Source organism: Curcuma longa, chromosome 3 (assembly GCF_044706935.1).
Source record: "Curcuma longa cultivar G26 ecotype Majalengka, Jawa Barat chromosome 3, ITB_CL_G26_1.1, whole genome shotgun sequence".
Classification (NCBI taxonomy): Eukaryota; Viridiplantae; Streptophyta; class Magnoliopsida; order Zingiberales; family Zingiberaceae; genus Curcuma; species Curcuma longa.
Window position 1 is genome coordinate 9,562,675 of NC_133863.1, and position 18,435 is coordinate 9,581,109.

Below are 18,435 nucleotides of genomic sequence, written 5' to 3' on the forward strand. Positions count from 1 at the left end.
GGTATTTAAATCAAAATTTCTATGTATCTATTAATAGAATCTATTAATACTTTCGAATATGCTCAAATTAACATTCGAAATAGTTTAAAACAATGCGATTTAAATCAAAAATAGATGTTCTAGTTTCTCAAAAATCTATATTTAGTGTTCAAGAGTGAGGAGGAGAATTTCTCAAACTAACACAAACTATTTTTAGACTCGAAGTTTGACGATCCAAACCCCCTTTCAAACTATTAAATAGATGCCGGCTTCAAAGTCAATCGTAAATTGAAAGAGCAACATAACAATGTCTCGTATGAAGGCCTTCTTCTTGGAGATATCTTTCCTTCTTCTAACTTCCTCCTATGCTCATGGTATAAGTTCTTTCGACTCTTAGATCCTTTATACTTTTCATAATTCCATAATTTTTTACAAATTTTACTTTTGGGCCCTTCCTACAGATTCCATAAAATATGGGTACCAAGGAGGAAATGGGGCAGATAAATGGGGAAGCTTGAGCTCAGACTTCAGCTTGTGCTCTCAAGGAAAGCAACAATCTCCAATCAACATTAGCAAAAACACCACCATTTATGACCCAAATTTGAAACAAGCCCCTAGAGATTATGTCCTCACAAATGCCACCCTCATCAACAATGGCATCCACATTTTGGTTTGTTCTCATCTTGTTCTTACTACTTTGTTTGATCGATCGATCACTGTAACCGTGTTCTGTTTCGGTGAATCGAACTTAGATCTTATTCTTTTGGTTTATATAATTTTTGTAGTTGAAGTATGATCAAGGAGCTGGGAATTTGGTTTTGGATGGGAAGAAGTATGCCATGACACAAATGGTTTGGCATTCGCCATCTGAGCACACAATCGATGGACAAAGGTATTCGCGATCAAGCAAGTGTTTGTGTGATATCGATATGTTTAAGTTAGTCTAAATCATTTGTATGAATGGTTGTTTCGACAGCTTTCCTGTGGAGCTTCAACTCATCCACGAGAGTGACGACAATCATATCGCGGTCGTTGCGATCTTGTATCAATTCGGCAGCCATGACGCTTTCCTCCTCCAAGTAAGCAAGCAAACCAAGCAAGACGAAACATTAGAATAGAATAGCAAGTGACTAAAACTACTAGTTATCGCAACTTACTTATATTGATCGATAGATACAAGACAAGCTCGAGCAATTGGCAAAGGACAAATGCACAGACAACCAAGAGGCGAGGATCCCGGTCGGAGTCATTCAAACGAGGGCACTGGAGCGTCGCTCGCGCAAGTATTTCTGCTACAATGGCTCCCTCACCACCCCTCCCTGCACTGAGGGTGTTACATGGATCATCCTTGGCAAGGTGAGGGAGATGACAAAAGAGCAAGCAAGTTCTTTGGCAGCCCCTTTGAGCGCAGACTACAAGAACAACGCGAGACCGGTTCAGCCGATAAACGGGTGCACCATTCAGCTCTACGACGAGCTGCACAATGCCAAGAAAACGGCTTCCAACAAGTCCAATTGATTGATCCTGTGGTTGATGAAGCATTTGAAGTTTGTGTTGAAAAGTTACTTGTCATGACTTGCAAAAGCTCTACATGTTCTTAAATTCAAAAGGATTTCGCACCAATTAAGAATGCACATATGAAAAATTTTGGAGATCATACATAAAAGTAACCAAGAACTCACGCTAGGGTCGGTGCGTTGACACGAAACACGTCGCAAGGTGATGAAGTTACAGCCTTCTTCCCCTTCGGCCACCCTTTCTGCGTGTGCTATCGGTTGGAATTGGTGTAACATCCTCTGTGCAACATGAGATTATTCGAAAATGAGTTCAGTGTGCAGATAGAAGAAATGCACTTTATGATTCACAAAGGAACACATGATATGAATTGAACAGCATATTTCCATCCACAAATAGTTCCAAACCATACATTAACAAATCGAGATGAAAAACAAAGTGTGGATTGTAAGTAATCAAAGAGCAATTTTCACACGAAACGGCAGTCATTATCATTAACATAGTTCCCGACGATTCCAAGTTCAGCAAGAACACAACTTTTAGTAAAAAAGAAAGTTCAGCTTAATATGCAGAGAAGTGATTCCAATCTCCTAAGAGAACAGATTTAAAGAATGTTGGCACAAAGTTAAGTTTGAGAGATTGAATCTGCAAAGGGGCAAACCTTGCACCGCTGCGCAACATCTTGTGCAGCAAGCATAGCTGCGTACGGAGATGATTCATCCCTATCGGCTTTGACCTTCATACCGCCTGCAAGCATAAAATGACTAAAATGGCAGTTTCATATGCTAATTATTGAAATCAATCAACAGAGCTTGACGACAACAATGACAATGATAATCAGTACATTCACACATGGAACTACAACATATCTACAATGTTTGGAGAATTACTGATCGAATGCTTCCACCAGGTTTAGAAAATTTAACAAACCTGTAATGCGGACTAAGGTCTCCCTCCAAGAAAGATCTGTAACATGCTGCAACAAATCGATGTAGATACATTTAACAAAAAACTTGACTCACCATGAAAGTGTCATTGAAAGATGCAAAAATGTGGGCAACTCCAAAAACTTGCTCTCCCTCTCGGACTGTTGGCCCAAGCGTCACATTCTCCTCCTTGGGCTCCCTAGTCTTCTTTCTTCCAGACTGTGGTAACAAATTCCAAGATCATGATATCTAATTAAGGAAGCAAATTGAAGCAGAACAGAGTTTCAGTTGGATCGAGAAGACAATATCTATTTTGTAACATTCAATCTTAGCAAACTAAAACCGTCAATGCCGGTCCCAAACCCAGATGAAAAAGGTTGAGCAAATATTCTATGATTGGATCCATCAAACTAAGTATTCTTGAAGAATAATAACCACTTAGCTTCGAAGTTTCTTGAAGTTCTTAGCTTTCAAGTACAAGAAAAAAGAAGCAAAAAACGTCTTTTTTGATAGATCCAGAGGTCAAAACAGGATAACACTAGAAAAAACCTTTCTTTTGTCTTCCTAATCTTCGCAGATTGAGACCATAGCAAAGAAATCGCAAGCGAACAATACCAAATTCTAGAATTCCTCTCAACCTTCGAGCAGAATCGCTCAGCCTATGAAAATCGAATCGCTTAGATTGTTAGACCAATAAGGAAAAGGAACCAACTGTAGAGAACGGAGATGGTCTTTGATCTCTTACCATGGCTGCAGCGGAAGCTGAAGGAGAAGGCTGCGCGAGATTCCTGGAACGATAGAGAACCCTAATCCTCGCCGGGAAGAGGCGAGCTTGAACACCGGTTCCTTATATAGCTGACTGGAAAAGACCCCCATTACTCGTCAACCCTCATTTCATACCCGATCTGAAAACATACGGCACTCGATGGAGCCCACCAGAAATGGTGCTGGGGTCTTCACCTCCGTTCCCCTCGTTCGACTTCGCCTCCCTCGGCGAATCCGCTGCCCTTCCCAGGAGCTTGGCCTTCCGTCCACGCGCCGCCCCTTCCACCTCGAAGGTCATGCTTCGTGTTCTTTCTTGCTTTTCAGATGCGATCAGAATCTGATTGCATTTTTTGGTATTCTATACTTTCAAAGATCTCATTTTGTTGATGTCTTGGATCGTCCTTGTCGATCTGCTCGACATAAGCTATTCAGAAGAGAATGGGATTCGAAACTAATGCGACCTTCGTACTGTGTAATGCATAACCCTCACTGGTCTGCTTAGCGGTGTTCTACATTTCCTTCTTTGGTTAAAGTTCTTCTTTATATTCACAGTTGTTTCCCAAATTCCAACAGATAACCTCATTCGACCAGCATATTTGTGTAGAGCTCAATGATGGACTAGGTCAAGCAAGCAATGTGGATTAACCTAATTTGTGAAACTGGTTATCTGGTCTAGTTGTTGATCAAATTTCTACTATTCTAACTATTTTCCTGCCCTGATTGGAAGAAGTATGTGAACCAAATTTTCTATCACTGCTTGATTAATTGACTTCCCGTTTCCATTGTGGTGCTTTCCATTTGCAGGGATGACTGCTTTCAGTGACCATCTGATTGAATGCAGAGATTGTATGTGTGGTAATTTTCTTCAATATTTATAGTTTTTTAAGTACTTACATCCATTTATTGATTCACATCGACATGATATGATACTATATCTGTTGTCTTAGAAATGGATAATTGTGTGCTGACAAATTAGTGTTATGTGCTACTACTGATTTCCTTTTTCTTCTAGTTGCATTTCTGGTCCAATCATTCAACCATCCATTATTGTTTATTTCATGCTGATGCTTTTTCTTAATTGAGTTTGATAACTTGTAGGCAAAAATAAGGAAATTTAGATATACCTTCTTGCAAACCAATATGAATATGTTTATTCCAAGGGGATTGGTATCGTTTGATGTAATGTGTGTTTATTTTCCTAACAGCACCATACAAGATTTTTAACACTCTAGTGTCATCCAACTTTGAAGGAGAGTCTTGACACAACAATAAAGTTGTCACCGTGTGACTTGGAGGTCATGGGTTCGAGTTTTGAAAATAATCTCTTGTAAAATAGGATAAGGCTGTGTACAATAGACTTTTCTCTAGAACGCATTGGGAAAAACTTTATGCACCGGGCTGCCTTTTAGTGTCATCCAACTTTGTTACACTTTTAACCTTTCGGTTTGTTGTTTCTCCCCAAATTGACAGGTTTGGTCAAGTAGTTTTTTTTTTCAAGAACCAACTCAACCCAAACCAAGTTCCACTCCTATTGTCACATTCCATAAAAGACCACAAATATTAGACACATCAATAATTTTTCTTTTTTTAAAAAATAATTTTATTCTCCATTTGATAACTTGGTTGCCTTTGATACACCTTATTCAGTTCTGAACATGATCGACCTGTGTAATCTTAGCTTATCCTAAACTAACTAATCGAACCTTATTTTCTCAGATCTTCCAAAAAAAATTCAAAGTCTCTCTCACACACACATTGATCAACTTGGGTGAGGCTCATAATCTTACTCTAGGACTGAGCTAACTTAGTTTTTCATTTTTGATTTTCCTTCAATTTTAACTTAGTCTTTCTCCATCTTTTTATTTGACTAGATAAAATTGCATTTGTTAACCATTTGATGTTTTAAAAAATGAACCTATTCGATTAGGTGCCATGAAAATCTTCAATTAATAGTACAATTAATCCTCCTAAAGTGTCTTTCCAAATATCTATTGCAATACAATTAATCATAAGAAAATGTATTAATCAAATTTTGTTCATCTTGTAATTTAATAGCATCACAACTTCATTTACTCACTCTACTTTTCACTCTCAACTGCTCTAGTTCGCTACATGTTTTCTTTAGAGTTTGAAATAGAGTAAGATTGATATGTATTTCTCGAAATGTAAGAAACAACTAGAAAGGATAGTGAGATAGAAATAATTATATCTCAAATTTGCTTTCCTAATCAAATATACTCCATGACCAATAACAAAGAATATAAACCAAGCAAACTAAAAATAAAAAATTTTCACAAACCAAACAAAACTCTTAACAATCTTAAATCTAACACCATCTCTAGCTACTATGCTATTGCTAGGTCTTTGATGGACAACCAAAATGCTTTGCTGCACAAGATCCAAGACCACAAAAGACAGCAACATCAAAATGAGGACTAAATGCTTTGGTTTGCTTTGCTCCCGCTGTTCCCCTCAAAATAAGAGCACCACCTCATCCAAAAGCAAAGGTAGAGTGAGTGATCATGTTACACATCTTTCTGTCTTTTCTTTTTTCTTACTCTCAAACTTTATCAAACTGCCTTGCTCTTGTTCAAACTGTTGTCGTTGTTGTTCTCACTCAGGAATGAAGAAAGGATTGCACAACTTTATTCATTTATATATTATGTATATGATATATTGTTTTTTTTTGCTTTTCCTTTATAGCATGTTCCAGCAAATAATTCGAGAAGTTTTTGTTTCTGTCATGTCTTTTGCAGCATGCTGTTAGACCAAGCTTTTTTGACTGGGAACCAGAACAGGGATGAGACTGACTACCCTTGAAAGAAAGGCAAGGTATGGATTTTTAACAAGGAATGTTTTCAAAAACCATACCGAATCGAAATTATTGAAAAAGTAAATGATTGTCTAAGAAGCTTCAAAATAGAGTTTACTGTAGACTAAGACTACCACACATATCAGAAACTCAGTTTCAGCTAACCTTACACTAATGCTGTGTTTACTTTAAGGGAAAAGAAAAGAAAGAGAAAAGAGATAGCTCATCTTCTGTGCTAGGTAAACATAAAAAGAGATTGTATAACTTCTTTTACCTGATTTAAAACTCATCTGTCTAAATAAACTTGGTATAAAATTGAAACTGATAAATACTAATCTTTTTTCTTTAGCAATTCTTAACCACCTACCTGTATGCTCTTTATGCAGATATATGATATCATGATACATGATCTAATCCAAAATGATTGAGAAATGAAACATCTCTTAGATATTGTGCACTTTTTCTTTTCTCCCACTGCTTTAGATCAAAGTTGCTTGCACTGCACCCTCTGTGAGCCAAGTCAAAGCCCTATGAGTTATTCCTGATAATTCTGTCTTTTAATAAGTATTTGTAGCATCACCAAATACTCAACACAAAACTAATGGCTTCTCTCATGTGTTTATTCTCTTCATTGCACTCTTGAAATCCTTTTGCTACTTGTTTAATGACATGACAAGAGAATTTTAGGGTTGCTTTACACTTTTGAAACTTTTCCCTTGGAATTTGAGTTGTAGGGCATAGACTTCACTTTCTCATTTGCAAATCAACTTTAGGTGCCAATTTAACCTCCAACGCAAGAAAAGCACAATCCAACATTCATGTACACTTAATCCACTACTTTGGAGTTATGAATATAAAAATGAAATCATTTTTGCCTTGATTAATCTACTTTCATGCATATGTTAATTTCAGATCAAGGAACGCTTGAAGAATAAGTACACGACTATGGTGCAATAGTAAGAGATGAGATGGGAACCCCTAAGTAACGAGAATTCAAATTTCACCCAGAATATATTACACTTGCGGAGTTTGAATAACTTATGACATTGGACCGTCAGTTAGAATTCATCTATGGTCGATGAAAAATTTTTATGAGGTCAGACCGGTTACTTTTATAAAAAAAATTAAAGAATAAGGAAAACTACAATGAGAAAAATGTAAATTTTCTCTAACCTTTTGTTATGTTAAAATGTAGTAATGTTAGGACTTAAAGGTAAAATGACATCAATTTATTTTATTCTAATTAGCAAACACAAAATTCTAGGGACCAAAATGAAAATTTTCTCCTTACCCCAAATGTGATGTTCCGTTTGACAAGAGTTTGTTAATTTTTATTTAATATGTAAAAGATAAATTAAATAAATAAATTTAAGTAAATCATCAAATTATTTAGTTTGTTAATGTTCATAATAGAGATTATGAATGGCTTATCACGTAGGTTATAAATTATATTTGTTAATAAAATTTGTATTAAATTTATAATAGAATTTAGAATGTAAAAATAAATAAATAAATTTACAAATTCAAGTTAAGAGTTTAATAATATTTAAATTTAAATGAAGAAGCTACAATTTTAAGAAAAAAATTAATTTAATCAACGTAAAGCTTGATGTATGTTAGCTAGAGCCGTCAATTTAAGTTGAATCGTCGAATTGATCCATCCTACTAAATAATTTAAATAGGTTGGATTGAAATTTTATACCTTTAGTTTGTGGCAGACTTGGATTGATTCGCGATTGAGAAAATTTATTTTTTTCAAATTTTAAAATTAAAGTAGAAAATAAATCCGCCTAAATTGCAATCTAAATTTAAAAAATTTCAATTTGATCCATTTAAAATGTAATTTAAAGTTAAAAATTTTAATATCTTTTATATTTTTTAATTTTTGATAAGTCCATGGGTTGACCTCCCTAATCCACAATCCGTTTTAGGTTGGGTTGGATTACAAATTTCTCAACCTGTCAAGTTCATGGGTCAGCCGTTCTATCCCATCATATGACGGATTTCTGATAAATTGATCCACTCTATCATAGATTGATCCATTTAACGGCTCTAATATTAGCTCGTTTTGTTTTACTAAACCATAAATCCTAATCAGCATAAAGCTTAATTCGACTCCAAGACACTGTTAGCAAGTAACCATTTAAACCACAACTTAAGTCACGACCTCTCTCCTCCGTTAAGTCTATATACACGGAGAAGAAGCAGAGCAGAGAGGGAAGTGGCAGCCATGAGAGCGGGCGGTTCCATTCTACGGCACGGCCTCACGGCGGCGGCGGCCGCCGTGATCGGACAGGCAGTTGCGCTCGCCAGGAGGCGCGGCCACGCCCAGGTGACGCCACTCCACGTCGCCTCCACCATGCTCGCCTCCGGCGGCTCCTTCCGCGCCGCCTGCCTCCTGTCCCACCACTCGCATCCCCTCCGCTGCAACGCCCTCGACCTCTGCCTCAACGTCGCCCTCAACCGCCTCCCCGCCGCCTACGCCCCCCACCACCGCCCACTCCCCTCCCTCTCCCACGCCCTCGTCGCCGCCTTCAAGCGCTCCCAGGCCAACCACCGCCGCAGCGCCGCCACCGACTCCTCCTCCACTCCGCCGCCGCCCCTTCTCGCCGTCAAGATCGAGCTCGACCACCTCGCCGTCTCCATCCTCGACGACCCCAGCGTCAGCCGCGTCATGCGCGAGGCCGGCTTCTGCAGCGCCCAGGTCAAGCTCAACCTCCAGCAATCGAGCATCGAATCCAGACCAAATCTCCCACCCAAATCAAACCTCTGCGACGAAGAAATCAGACTCATGGAGGCTCTAATAAGCAAGCAAAGGAAGAACCTTGTCCTAGTCGGAGACTGCCTGGACGCCATTGACGCCGTCGTCAGAGCTGTGCTTCACAGAGTACAAACCAGCGGAGACGCTCAGATCATCACACTCCCACTCATCTCCTTCAAGAACACGCCAAGCTCAAATCTTGCTGAGAAAATCGCCGATCTGAGACGCATCTTCAGAGATTCCAGCCATGGAACAATGCTCGTCCTCTACCTGGGAGACCTCCAATCCATTGCTGAAAACAGAGCCATTAATGGCGATGCAATGGAGCAAGTGATCATGGAGATCAGAAGCTTCATCTCTAACAGAAGCAATGCTGAAAGAGTTCGTCTCATGGGGATTGCGACATATAAAGCTTACATGAGCTGCAAACTCGGGCACCCTTCTCTCGAAGCTCTTCTTCGTCTTCAACCTCTCACCATTCCTGCCATCAGCTTCGAATTGAGTCTCAATTTTGATAGGTATTAGAAAAAAGATAAGATTTTTCCTCTTCATGTTCCTTTTGTTTATCTGTTCTTCTTTTGTGTTCTTCAGTGGTTCAGATTTCAGTTGTGAAGCAGAAGCTGGAAGCCACAGTTTGGCAGCTTCTTCAGCTCTACCTTCTTCTTCTTCTTGGCACCAACATTGCAGGTTTGCTTCAGCTTCTCCGGGCGATGAAGAAGATTCATTGTCGTCGATCTCATCCTTCGATCAGCTCCCCCTGAGCTTGAGCCTGAACCTACAACATTTGCAGTCATCAGCCATTTCAACCTTCGATAAGTCGAACCCGAATTCGAGCACCTCCGAGCAGCACCATGGAAGGAGAGTACATTCCAAAGTTTCGGGAGCTTACTGCGGAGAATTTGAAGATACTTTGTGATGCATTGGAGAAGGATTTCCCATCGCGACGACGACAAACCGTCATGGAGATAGCTACCGCCATTCTTCAAAGCAGATCAGGGATGATCGAACGAAAATGGAAGTCGTTTGGATCGAATTTTGAAAGGAAGGAAGCAACATGGTTGTTCTTCCAAGGTGAAGATACTGAAGGTAAAAGAAGAATAGCTAAAGAACTTGCAAGCCTCATATTTGGTTCGCGAAGTAACTTCGTCTCGATTAGCCTCGACAAATCTCGACTATTTGATGCCGGAGACGATCATTCTCCTCGCGAGAAAAGGTCTAGAATTGAGGCGAGTGATAGTTGTCTCGAGAGATTATTTCGAGCTATCAACGAGAATCCCCACCGTGTTATCTTGATCGAAGATATCAACCAACTGAACCACCAAACCCAAGTTAGTTTCAAGAATGCAATGGAGGGAGGGAAAGTGAGGAGCTCCTATGGTGCCGAAGCGAGTCTCAGTGATGCAATTATCATTCTAACGAGCTGTTCTTCGACTAAACCAAACACTTCGGAGATCAATGAGCACGAGAAGGAAGTAAGCATCCATCTTTCTCTCGATTTAAATCTTTCGACGAGTGTCTATGATGATGTTGTGAAAGATAATGGTTCATTCGATGCGGTTGGGCTTCTTGAGTTGGTGGATGGGATGTTCTTCTTCGAGTTTCTTCATCAAGACTCGTCGGTAGAGAGGCTAGGGTTTTTTACCCCCCTTTGTTTTTCCCAAGTTTAACTTCGTCATCGAATCCTTCGGCAAGATTTAGTAACCAGATGTGGATGCTTGATGCGAGGAAACACTTGTAAATTGGTAATTTACTTTGAATCTTTCATGTTGGCTTTACTAGCTAGTTGTTGAACGAATCAACCCTTACGAGGGTCAAGCTCTTCAAAGGCGTAAGGATCAAGCTCTCCGATGATGACTTGCTAAGGTTTCGACAAACCTAACACACTCGTAAAGACGCGGGCAAAATGCTCGATCCATACGATTAAACCATTTGAGTTAAACAACTACTTTCGACCCTAATCTTACTTCAAAAATTATTATGAAAAAATACACTACTTTTATAAATGCTTAGTGATGCAATTGAGAAAAGAATCATCTTCTTTTTTGTTTTTCATTGCTTTAGTTAGATTTCATAATCCACCATTGATGTGGGTCAAAAGATTAGTAATGAAGAATAAAGATGAGCATCAATCTTTTAAAACCCTAATTAAAGATTTGATGAACCCTAAAAAGTTGATAGTCCTTTATCTTTTCTCCTAGTCCACCCCATTAATAATTCCCAAACACTAAGTATAGAAGATTAGCATCTAAATAAAAAAAAAAGTTAAAGATCAGCATATAAATTCATGAACTTACTTAGCATTAAAATGAGTTTAACATGAATTTCATTTGCATTTCAAAAATGAAAATATACTCTATGGAAGTTTGTTTTTCTACTTGTATATCATTATTCATTTCTTTTTCTTTGATCTTGTTGCAGCTGTTGAAGGGAGTCTAAAAGAGAATGGAGCAATCCCAAGAAAGTTGAAGGAACCCTAACCCTAACTTTTGGAACCAATCTCAATCCCAAGAAAATCACAAGGACAATTATTAGACTTCACTCAAATAATCTTAGAGGTAGACAATTTTTCATTAATTCATAAATTCAAAACACAATTTATGCACACTCAGAAGTCGATCTTGAAAATATTCATCTCGTTAGCATAGCTTTTGGAATACCTTCAAGGCAAAGTAAATTGTCGTCATTATGGCCAATGAATTCCAAAGCCATGTCCACCTTTGTATGGTTTTCTATGAGTAACTTTGTCTTCTAAGGTTAGGCAATGTGTGTGGAAGAGATTTGAAGTGAAGAACTAGAATCGATCGATTAAGTTAAACGCGACCCATTAATAAAGGGGTCTTACTAAATCCTTGAGAGCTACTACTTAAAAAGTCTAATTAGCTAACCAATCAAACAAGGATTAGTGGTGTCATAGGCTAGACATTAGTTGAATAACATTGATTGTGTTGTGTTTTTTACAAGCCAATCAATAAGTTTTGGGTTTAAGGCTAAGCAATTGGTTTAGCATACACAAAATCATCATGTGCACTTTCGATCCAATTGAAGAACCGAATCTGACCATGACTACTCCGAATCCAGTTTTCCCGGTTAGACCGGTCCAATCCAGTCGGAGTTTAATAACTATGCATCGAATTGTGCAAGTGTACACATTATAATCCTTAACAGGTATCTCAACTGAAATGATTCAGTAGGTAGCTGACCGAAAGCAAACTAGAAGGAAAAAAATAAGTGTTCTAAAGTGCAAAAGGATGAAAAGGATACTAGTGCTCTAAATGGAAAACATATTCCGTCAGACGCTGTAATTTGGTCGGATCTAACCTCCGCTCGGTGACCGTCTTCGGCTTCTTCACGATCACCATCCTACAAGATGAATCCAATTTCCACCCATGCTGCAAGGCATCTGCACCAACAAACAAACACACATTTGAAAAGGCTCAGTTAATCCACCAACAAAATTTTAAATTATTATCAACAACGAAAACAACCGTCGCTTTACATACAATCTATGGCGCAGTCCTCACTCATTCCCAAAAAGTGAGCTACATCAGCGGCGCTGATTGTTGAATATGCAGAATTTAACATCTGAAACATCTTCTTGGTATAGTTTTCTAGACACACCAGAAAGATGTCAAGTGACATGAGATTTTAGACGAACAAGATGGTAACAAGTTTCTAAAACCACAAAATCAAACGAGAACCGGCAAAGAACTCTTACAAACAATGTACTGATAAAGGCATGAAGTAAAACCAAACTGAGATATAGCCAATATGTCAAAGATGTAAGAATATGTATAAACAAGTAGGTCATCGAATCTCCTCCCGCATTAAACTAGTTCTCTTTAATGTAATATATAACATAGTTATATCTAATGCTGGTGAATTTAGAATAGAGAAAAGACAGGTAGGAATAATTTGCAAGTTCAAAACCTTAGATTAGTTCAGCCTATTCATGCTCAGTTGTATAATTCATCACCATTTTTTCAGGACAAAATCAGTAGCCAGTTTTGGTGGATATGAACACCATTTCTCACGACAAAAATGAAGATCATGAACTTGCAAGCAAGCAAGGATCTCGATCACATGAGATAACTATTTTTGTCAAGCAAACTTACCAGAAATGTTTGTTTTCAGAGGTTAGTGATAACATGCACTGAGGCAATATAACAATAATCAATTGGAAGGAGGAGAGGAAATAATGCTGATTCTTTGTCAAACAAGTTAAAATAGCTTCTGAAATAGAAAACACTTTTTGCGTATAATGGATCAGTGAAGTACTAGATTTCAAGCATCAGGTTTTCAAGTAATTCATTCTGTGTCTTTGCTGCTTCTATGCAGCAATAACCAGAATAACATGTGCAGAGTTAACACAGGAAACGCACACAACAGGCGATGCTTGCAATACAGAAGCTTCAAGACTATCTTTGAACTCTTTGACCAATCTTAAGCTGTTGCACCGATAATATGGTCTAAACTCTTACAGAATTCACCCAATTATTACATTTAAATTCACATCCAAACTAAATATTAATCTGAAGCCATCAAGGTTATGGCTAGTTACCCATGCATTCAAAACTTAAAACCATTGTCAACTCCAACTCCTTTTACAAAGAAAGCAACTGTCTACAACATTTTTCAAAAGGAGAGAGTTTCATAGAAAATATATCGCAGGAGACAATTTCCTAAACTGTCTTCACTATTTTCTCTCATTTCAACCAACACAGGTTAGAAAGAAAAGAAAGGAAATGATAGGGCATGGTTGTCAAATAAAATTGAAAATAAATAAATAAAATACTCTCAGCACCTTGACCTATTTCCAGCAATGTGAACAGTGCTGGACCATTCTAATACGCATGCAATCAATAACAAAAAACTAACCAAGCGAGAAGTAAAGGGATCTACACAATCTTCATTACCAGAATTCTAGTGCACTTTTACCAATTTTGATACTATTACAAATGCACAAAGACAGTCTTTTGAGTTTCAAATATTAATTTAAACGCACCAACATTGTTCTTTCTGCAAACTTTAAGTATCCCTGTCGAATCACACAATCCAAGAAAAAATTCCACTATCTAGACTAGGCTACTGTTATAAAACACTTCAATGCTACAGAAATGAGAGGTCACATATGACTAGGCTACTATCATTAAGGTTTTCAAGAGCTTAATTAGCAAAAGCGCTCAGGTTACTAACTCTCAACAAATTGGTCGAGGGAAGTGAGCTAACTCTAGGATCTTATAGCATGATGAACTCCAACACACACCATGAACATGTTAGACTAGCATGGATAAGATTTCTCTGATAGACAGGTAAAAGTGCTAACAGAGTTTAGGTAAACTATCTAAGCATGAAAATATGGATATTGAGTAAAGATATATTTAATGAGTAAGTTCAAAGTAATTTGACTCAAACTCTTGTTTGTCGTTATAGTGATGATATATTTAAGGTAAACAATCAAATATATCAATGTGATTTTATTAAAACAAACAAATAACTTCACAAACTTATAGCTAATAATAGAGAAAATGATCACCCAAAAATTATGCAATAATAAAATGGACTTCATTTTTTCTTAGACAAAACATACAAGAAGTCATGTGTCACAACTATTTGATGTCCATTGAATATACCTTATTGAGCTGTATGTAAGAAAGTTTTATAAGCTATAGTCATCTAGCTTTAATTGCTTTTAATCAAATCAACTAAAAAATCTCTTTAGTTACATCTAACTTCTCACACCTTCCAACTCCAATTGATCCAAGGCATTAGAATTCTACAACTATACTAGTGTGTTATGATTGTGCATAGTCATAGACCTAGTCTCCCTTCCCGTAAACATTGTTGAAAAGGAGTAACCTTGTAATATGGCTTAGATGGAATTAAAGGACTAGTGATCATCCAACAATTTCCATTAACGAGACTATTCATTGTAAAATCAAGAATGTGCATATCAGACGAAGTGTTTGTTGCTATCTCCTTCAACAACGTATTTGTGCTGAACTCCAAGTAATTTAACTCACAAATAATAATAATTAAAAAAAAACAATCAAATGAGAAACGCCACCTGAGAAAGCAACAACCATGCCGGAAATTTCAGCGCTCCAATCAAACCCACGAATCGCGTCGTACACCCCAGCATGATCCCGAGTCCATAAGCATTGCCCGATTTTCCAAACAGCAACAATCTCCGGTCTACTCTCCTTGATCTCCAGCGGTATAGATTTCCACAGAAACCTCGCGCTATTGCTGAAAAATAAACAATCGACCATCAGTTCCAAGCCCAAACTGATCAAACATAAAGCTTGAGTCTCACAGATCGTTCGCAAAGACATGTCCAAGGAGATGGATGGCGAAGGGCCACTCGTCTTGGTAGCGGATTCCCCGCGACGCCAACTAAAACCACACGGATCAAACACCGGATAAGCATCCAAGACAAGGCGAAAAGCGTGGAAAATTCGAGATGGGAAACCCTAGAGAAGCCGTAACGGAAGATGGATCTTACCTTGAGCATGAGATCGTCGCAGGTGTCAGCGACGGCGGCGTAGGACTTGGAGGCGAGGGCTTTCTGGATCGGCGAGAGATCCATCGCGAGGTACAAGCAGAGGGGCGATTTCTTCCTGCCTCTGTCTTCGCCCAGGCGAAGCCACGCTTAATCAGTGCGTTCTGATAAAGGAAGCAAAATTCCACTTTGCCCCTCGTAGTTTGTTTGTTTTTTAGTTTCACCCTTTAAATCTTACTTTCTAAGCCTTGAAAAAAAAAGATAAATTCAAATTCTATCTGAGACGTTTTGAAGTTCAATTTTGAGACGAATATCTTGGCGGTTAAGATTTAGAGTTTAGGATTTAAGACCTCGAACTCAATTAGTTTTGGGTGTAGATGATTTTTTTTCTTAATTCATTTATCAGATAATTTTGAAAGTACAAACAACTTCTCTTTCAAAAAAGATCCATCAGCGATCTCACACTGTCTATTTCATGATCATTTGTGAGGAGGTAAATTGAGAAGTTGCAGTTAACCACAACAGATGAGGATATTACTTCGATTTTGTCGAGATTCGATCCTTACCTACTTCAACAACGCTGCTCCATCGTAACCAACTCAACTATGCCCCAGGAGACTAAGTACGAATAACTTCTCTTTTGTAAAAAAAAATGAAATCCGCCACCCCAACAGTCCCATACGATCAGCCTCACGATCATCTATGAGGAAGTAAATCGAGAAACTGCAATTGGTCACGACGGAAGAGGTATATTGTCTCGGCTTTTGCAACTCTGCTCCGTCGTAATCAACTCAGCTATGCCCCGGAGGCACAAACAACTTTCCTAAACTTCTCTTCTCTTATGCAAAAGGTGGAATCCGCCACCCTAGCGGCTCCACACAGTCCTACGACCATCTGTGAAAAGATAATCGAGAAATTACAATTGGCCACGACAAAAAAGGATATTGTTCGGCTTCGTCGTAAACTTCTCTTCTTCTTCTGCAAAAAAGGTAGAATCTGTCCAGCGGCCCCACATAAACTTCTCTTCTCTTCTTCTGCAAAAAGGTGGAATCCGCCACCATAATTGATCACGATCTGTGAGGAGGTAAAGGCTATTGCTCGACTTTGCCATAAACTTCTCCTCTCGATCTAACGATCAATGGAGGCTAATTCCTCATCCATGTTAATTTCCATGAAAATGAAATGCTTTGGCTGCTTAAGGTACAACATGCTCTGCTCCGAGGCAGAGCCTACACAGTTCGAGCTCGCCTTTAGCCCACAAAGCTTCACAAGCATTGACAGGGAAACACTTTCCTTTTTTGATCACTTTATCATCTTCATTTCCTGCAAAAAGCTTCAAACTTTTAGGTTCAGTTACTCATGTTCTCATGCTCAAAGACAGCGACACCATTTCAACCAGCACACTTTCTCAGACTGCTCTCTCCCCTTCCTTCGTCCTCTTCGACCTGAACCAAACCAGACAAAAGCTTCCAACCTTTGTCTTCCAATTTCAGACAAAGTTGAACGCACCTCCATGAATGAATGAATGGTTTCAGGGAGAAAGGAAGAAAGAAACGAGTTTATGGATGATCATTAGTTTATGATTTGAGATTTTTATGCAATTCAGAAATAAAAATTTGATCTTGAGCGAAAACAGAGAAGAGATGATGATCTCTGTGTGTTTATTGGGAATTGTGTGCTTCGATTTCGAGTGAAGTTGCAGGGATTGATTGCTTGTGGAGCTACCTGAGACTGCAGATGTCCCACAGCTTCTTCCTCGCCTCGACGATCTCGTCGAGGAAGTCGTCGAGCTGGCCGGCGATGTTGTCGATCCCGGAGCGGAGAAGGGCGAGGCAGGCACTCAGGTGCTCCGCTCTGTCTTGCGCGTCTTCTCCGCCGCCGATCCTCTCTAGGTGCTCCTTCAAGTCCTCCACGCCGGCCTTGGATCGCCGGAACTCCTGCGCCAGCGGCCCGGTGCGGATGCCGGCGCCGTCGATCTCCGCCGCCACCCTCTGCTGCAGCCTGGCGATCGACGCCATGTAACCGGGCTCGAGGGCGGCGCAGGCGTCGCCGGCGGAGGTGGCTGCTCGGCAGCCGGGCCACCAGCAGACGAGTCCCCAGAGCAGCGCCGCGAGGAGGAAGGAGCTCACGTTGCTCATCGCGTGGAGCACGCCGCGGAATCCGTTGAACCCGTGGAGCTTCGACTCCGACGGCGCCGTCTCGTTGAAGCGGAGCGACAGCGGCTCGATCCGCGTCTCCATCAGCACTCTGTTCTCCTCCTCCAGCCCCGCCGCCGCTCGCCGGCAAGCAGACACCGCCCTCGTCGCCTGCAATGCAGCACCGCCTCATCAAAAACCCACCTTCAACGTCTCAACGCATCAAAAACCCGATCTTGACGATCCCAAAAACCTGGCGGAGGAGTTGCGGATTGATCTGGCGGCGTTCCACGGCCGCCACCACCTCCGCTCCGGCGGCGCAGTAGTTCTCCATCCCGGCGACGCCGAGCTTGAGCACATGGCAAACCTCCCAGATACGCGCGCTCTCGTCCATGTACTCGTCGAGCCACTTCTCGCCGGGCGGCAGTCGGAGCTTCTGCACCAGGCCGGCGAGCTGCAAGTGCGCCGCCCGCAGCAGCGCCACGCACCCCTGCAGAAACTGCAACGACATAAAGCCGCTCGAGCTCTCTCCCCCGCTCACCAGCTCCTCCACGCCATGGGCGACGAAGGCGTAGAACCCATTCACCGCCCCGGATGCAGGCTTCATCAGAGCGAGCAAGAGACCTTCAACCGGAGAAGAAGCTTTCTTTCTCAGTCGCCCATGGCTGCTCTCATCTCCTGGGATTTATAGCCAGCTGGAATTGAAGGTCAAGGAATCGTCCGGAGACGGCGATGATCAAAAGCGATCGATCGAGCCCCCTTGCTGTGATTGGAGAGCTGGCTTTTGCATCTCTTTTGGGTCATCTTTTCCTTTGCCTTTTGCCTTTTTCCCTTTTCCATGACAAATTCGATATTTCGCGGACGATCAGCATCGCGAGGGGAGGGAGGAGGAAGAGCGTTCCATGTGAGGCCTCAAAGTCAAGGCCATTTGAGTGTTGTCCTCTGTTTCAGTCTCGCTGCCCATCATTTCTTGCTCTTGCTTCTTCCTTCTTCCTTCTTCCTAGTGGTCCTGCTCTCCCTTTACCATGGCCATTTTGCTGGCG

General features: G+C 40.3%; 3 protein-coding genes, 2 long non-coding RNA genes and 1 pseudogene across 7 annotated transcripts; 3 read left to right on the forward strand and 3 right to left on the reverse strand.

Annotated features, from left to right (window-relative positions):
• Positions 1-286: 286 nt before the first annotated feature.
• Positions 287-1,497, forward strand: LOC141823225 (alpha carbonic anhydrase 1, chloroplastic-like). The gene is made up of 5 exons (XM_074710491.1): positions 287-353; positions 441-649; positions 765-871; positions 956-1,058; positions 1,153-1,497. Exons 1-5 carry the CDS (start codon positions 287-289, stop codon positions 1,495-1,497), a joined length of 831 nt encoding a protein of 276 aa, XP_074566592.1.
• On the reverse strand, positions 983-3,235 carry LOC141823226 (uncharacterized). Of its 3 annotated transcripts, none has more exons than XR_012601389.1 (6): positions 3,166-3,225; positions 2,970-3,079; positions 2,156-2,639; positions 1,662-1,775; positions 1,137-1,503; positions 983-1,052 (listed from the first exon to the last, which is right to left on the reverse strand). It is a non-coding gene; the product is annotated as an uncharacterized LOC141823226 (long non-coding RNA). The 3 variants fall into 3 exon arrangements; XR_012601391.1 differs by having other exon boundaries at positions 1,137-1,566; XR_012601390.1 differs by lacking the exon at positions 2,970-3,079 and having other exon boundaries at positions 3,166-3,235.
• A 2,318-nt stretch (positions 3,236-5,553) lies between these two features.
• Positions 5,554-6,467, forward strand: LOC141823227 (uncharacterized). The gene is made up of 3 exons (XR_012601392.1): positions 5,554-5,692; positions 5,942-6,017; positions 6,384-6,467. It is a non-coding gene; the product is annotated as an uncharacterized LOC141823227 (long non-coding RNA).
• Positions 6,468-8,227: 1,760 nt separating this feature from the next.
• Positions 8,228-10,609, forward strand: LOC141823656 (protein SMAX1-LIKE 3-like; annotated as a pseudogene).
• A 1,203-nt stretch (positions 10,610-11,812) lies between these two features.
• LOC141823228 (COP9 signalosome complex subunit 8-like) lies at positions 11,813-15,417 on the reverse strand. Its single transcript, XM_074710493.1, has 5 exons — positions 15,261-15,417; positions 15,072-15,151; positions 14,823-15,004; positions 12,259-12,366; positions 11,813-12,158 (listed from the first exon to the last, which is right to left on the reverse strand). The coding sequence occupies exons 1-5, from the start codon at positions 15,342-15,344 to the stop codon at positions 12,019-12,021; spliced, it is 594 nt and encodes a 197-aa protein (XP_074566594.1). The 5' UTR covers positions 15,345-15,417; the 3' UTR covers positions 11,813-12,018.
• Positions 15,418-16,922: 1,505 nt separating this feature from the next.
• Positions 16,923-18,030, reverse strand: LOC141825689 (uncharacterized). The gene is made up of 2 exons (XM_074713076.1): positions 17,646-18,030; positions 16,923-17,563 (listed from the first exon to the last, which is right to left on the reverse strand). Exons 1-2 carry the CDS (start codon positions 17,997-17,999, stop codon positions 16,979-16,981), a joined length of 939 nt encoding a protein of 312 aa, XP_074569177.1. The 5' UTR covers positions 18,000-18,030; the 3' UTR covers positions 16,923-16,978.
• Between the last annotated feature and the right edge of the window lie 405 nt (positions 18,031-18,435).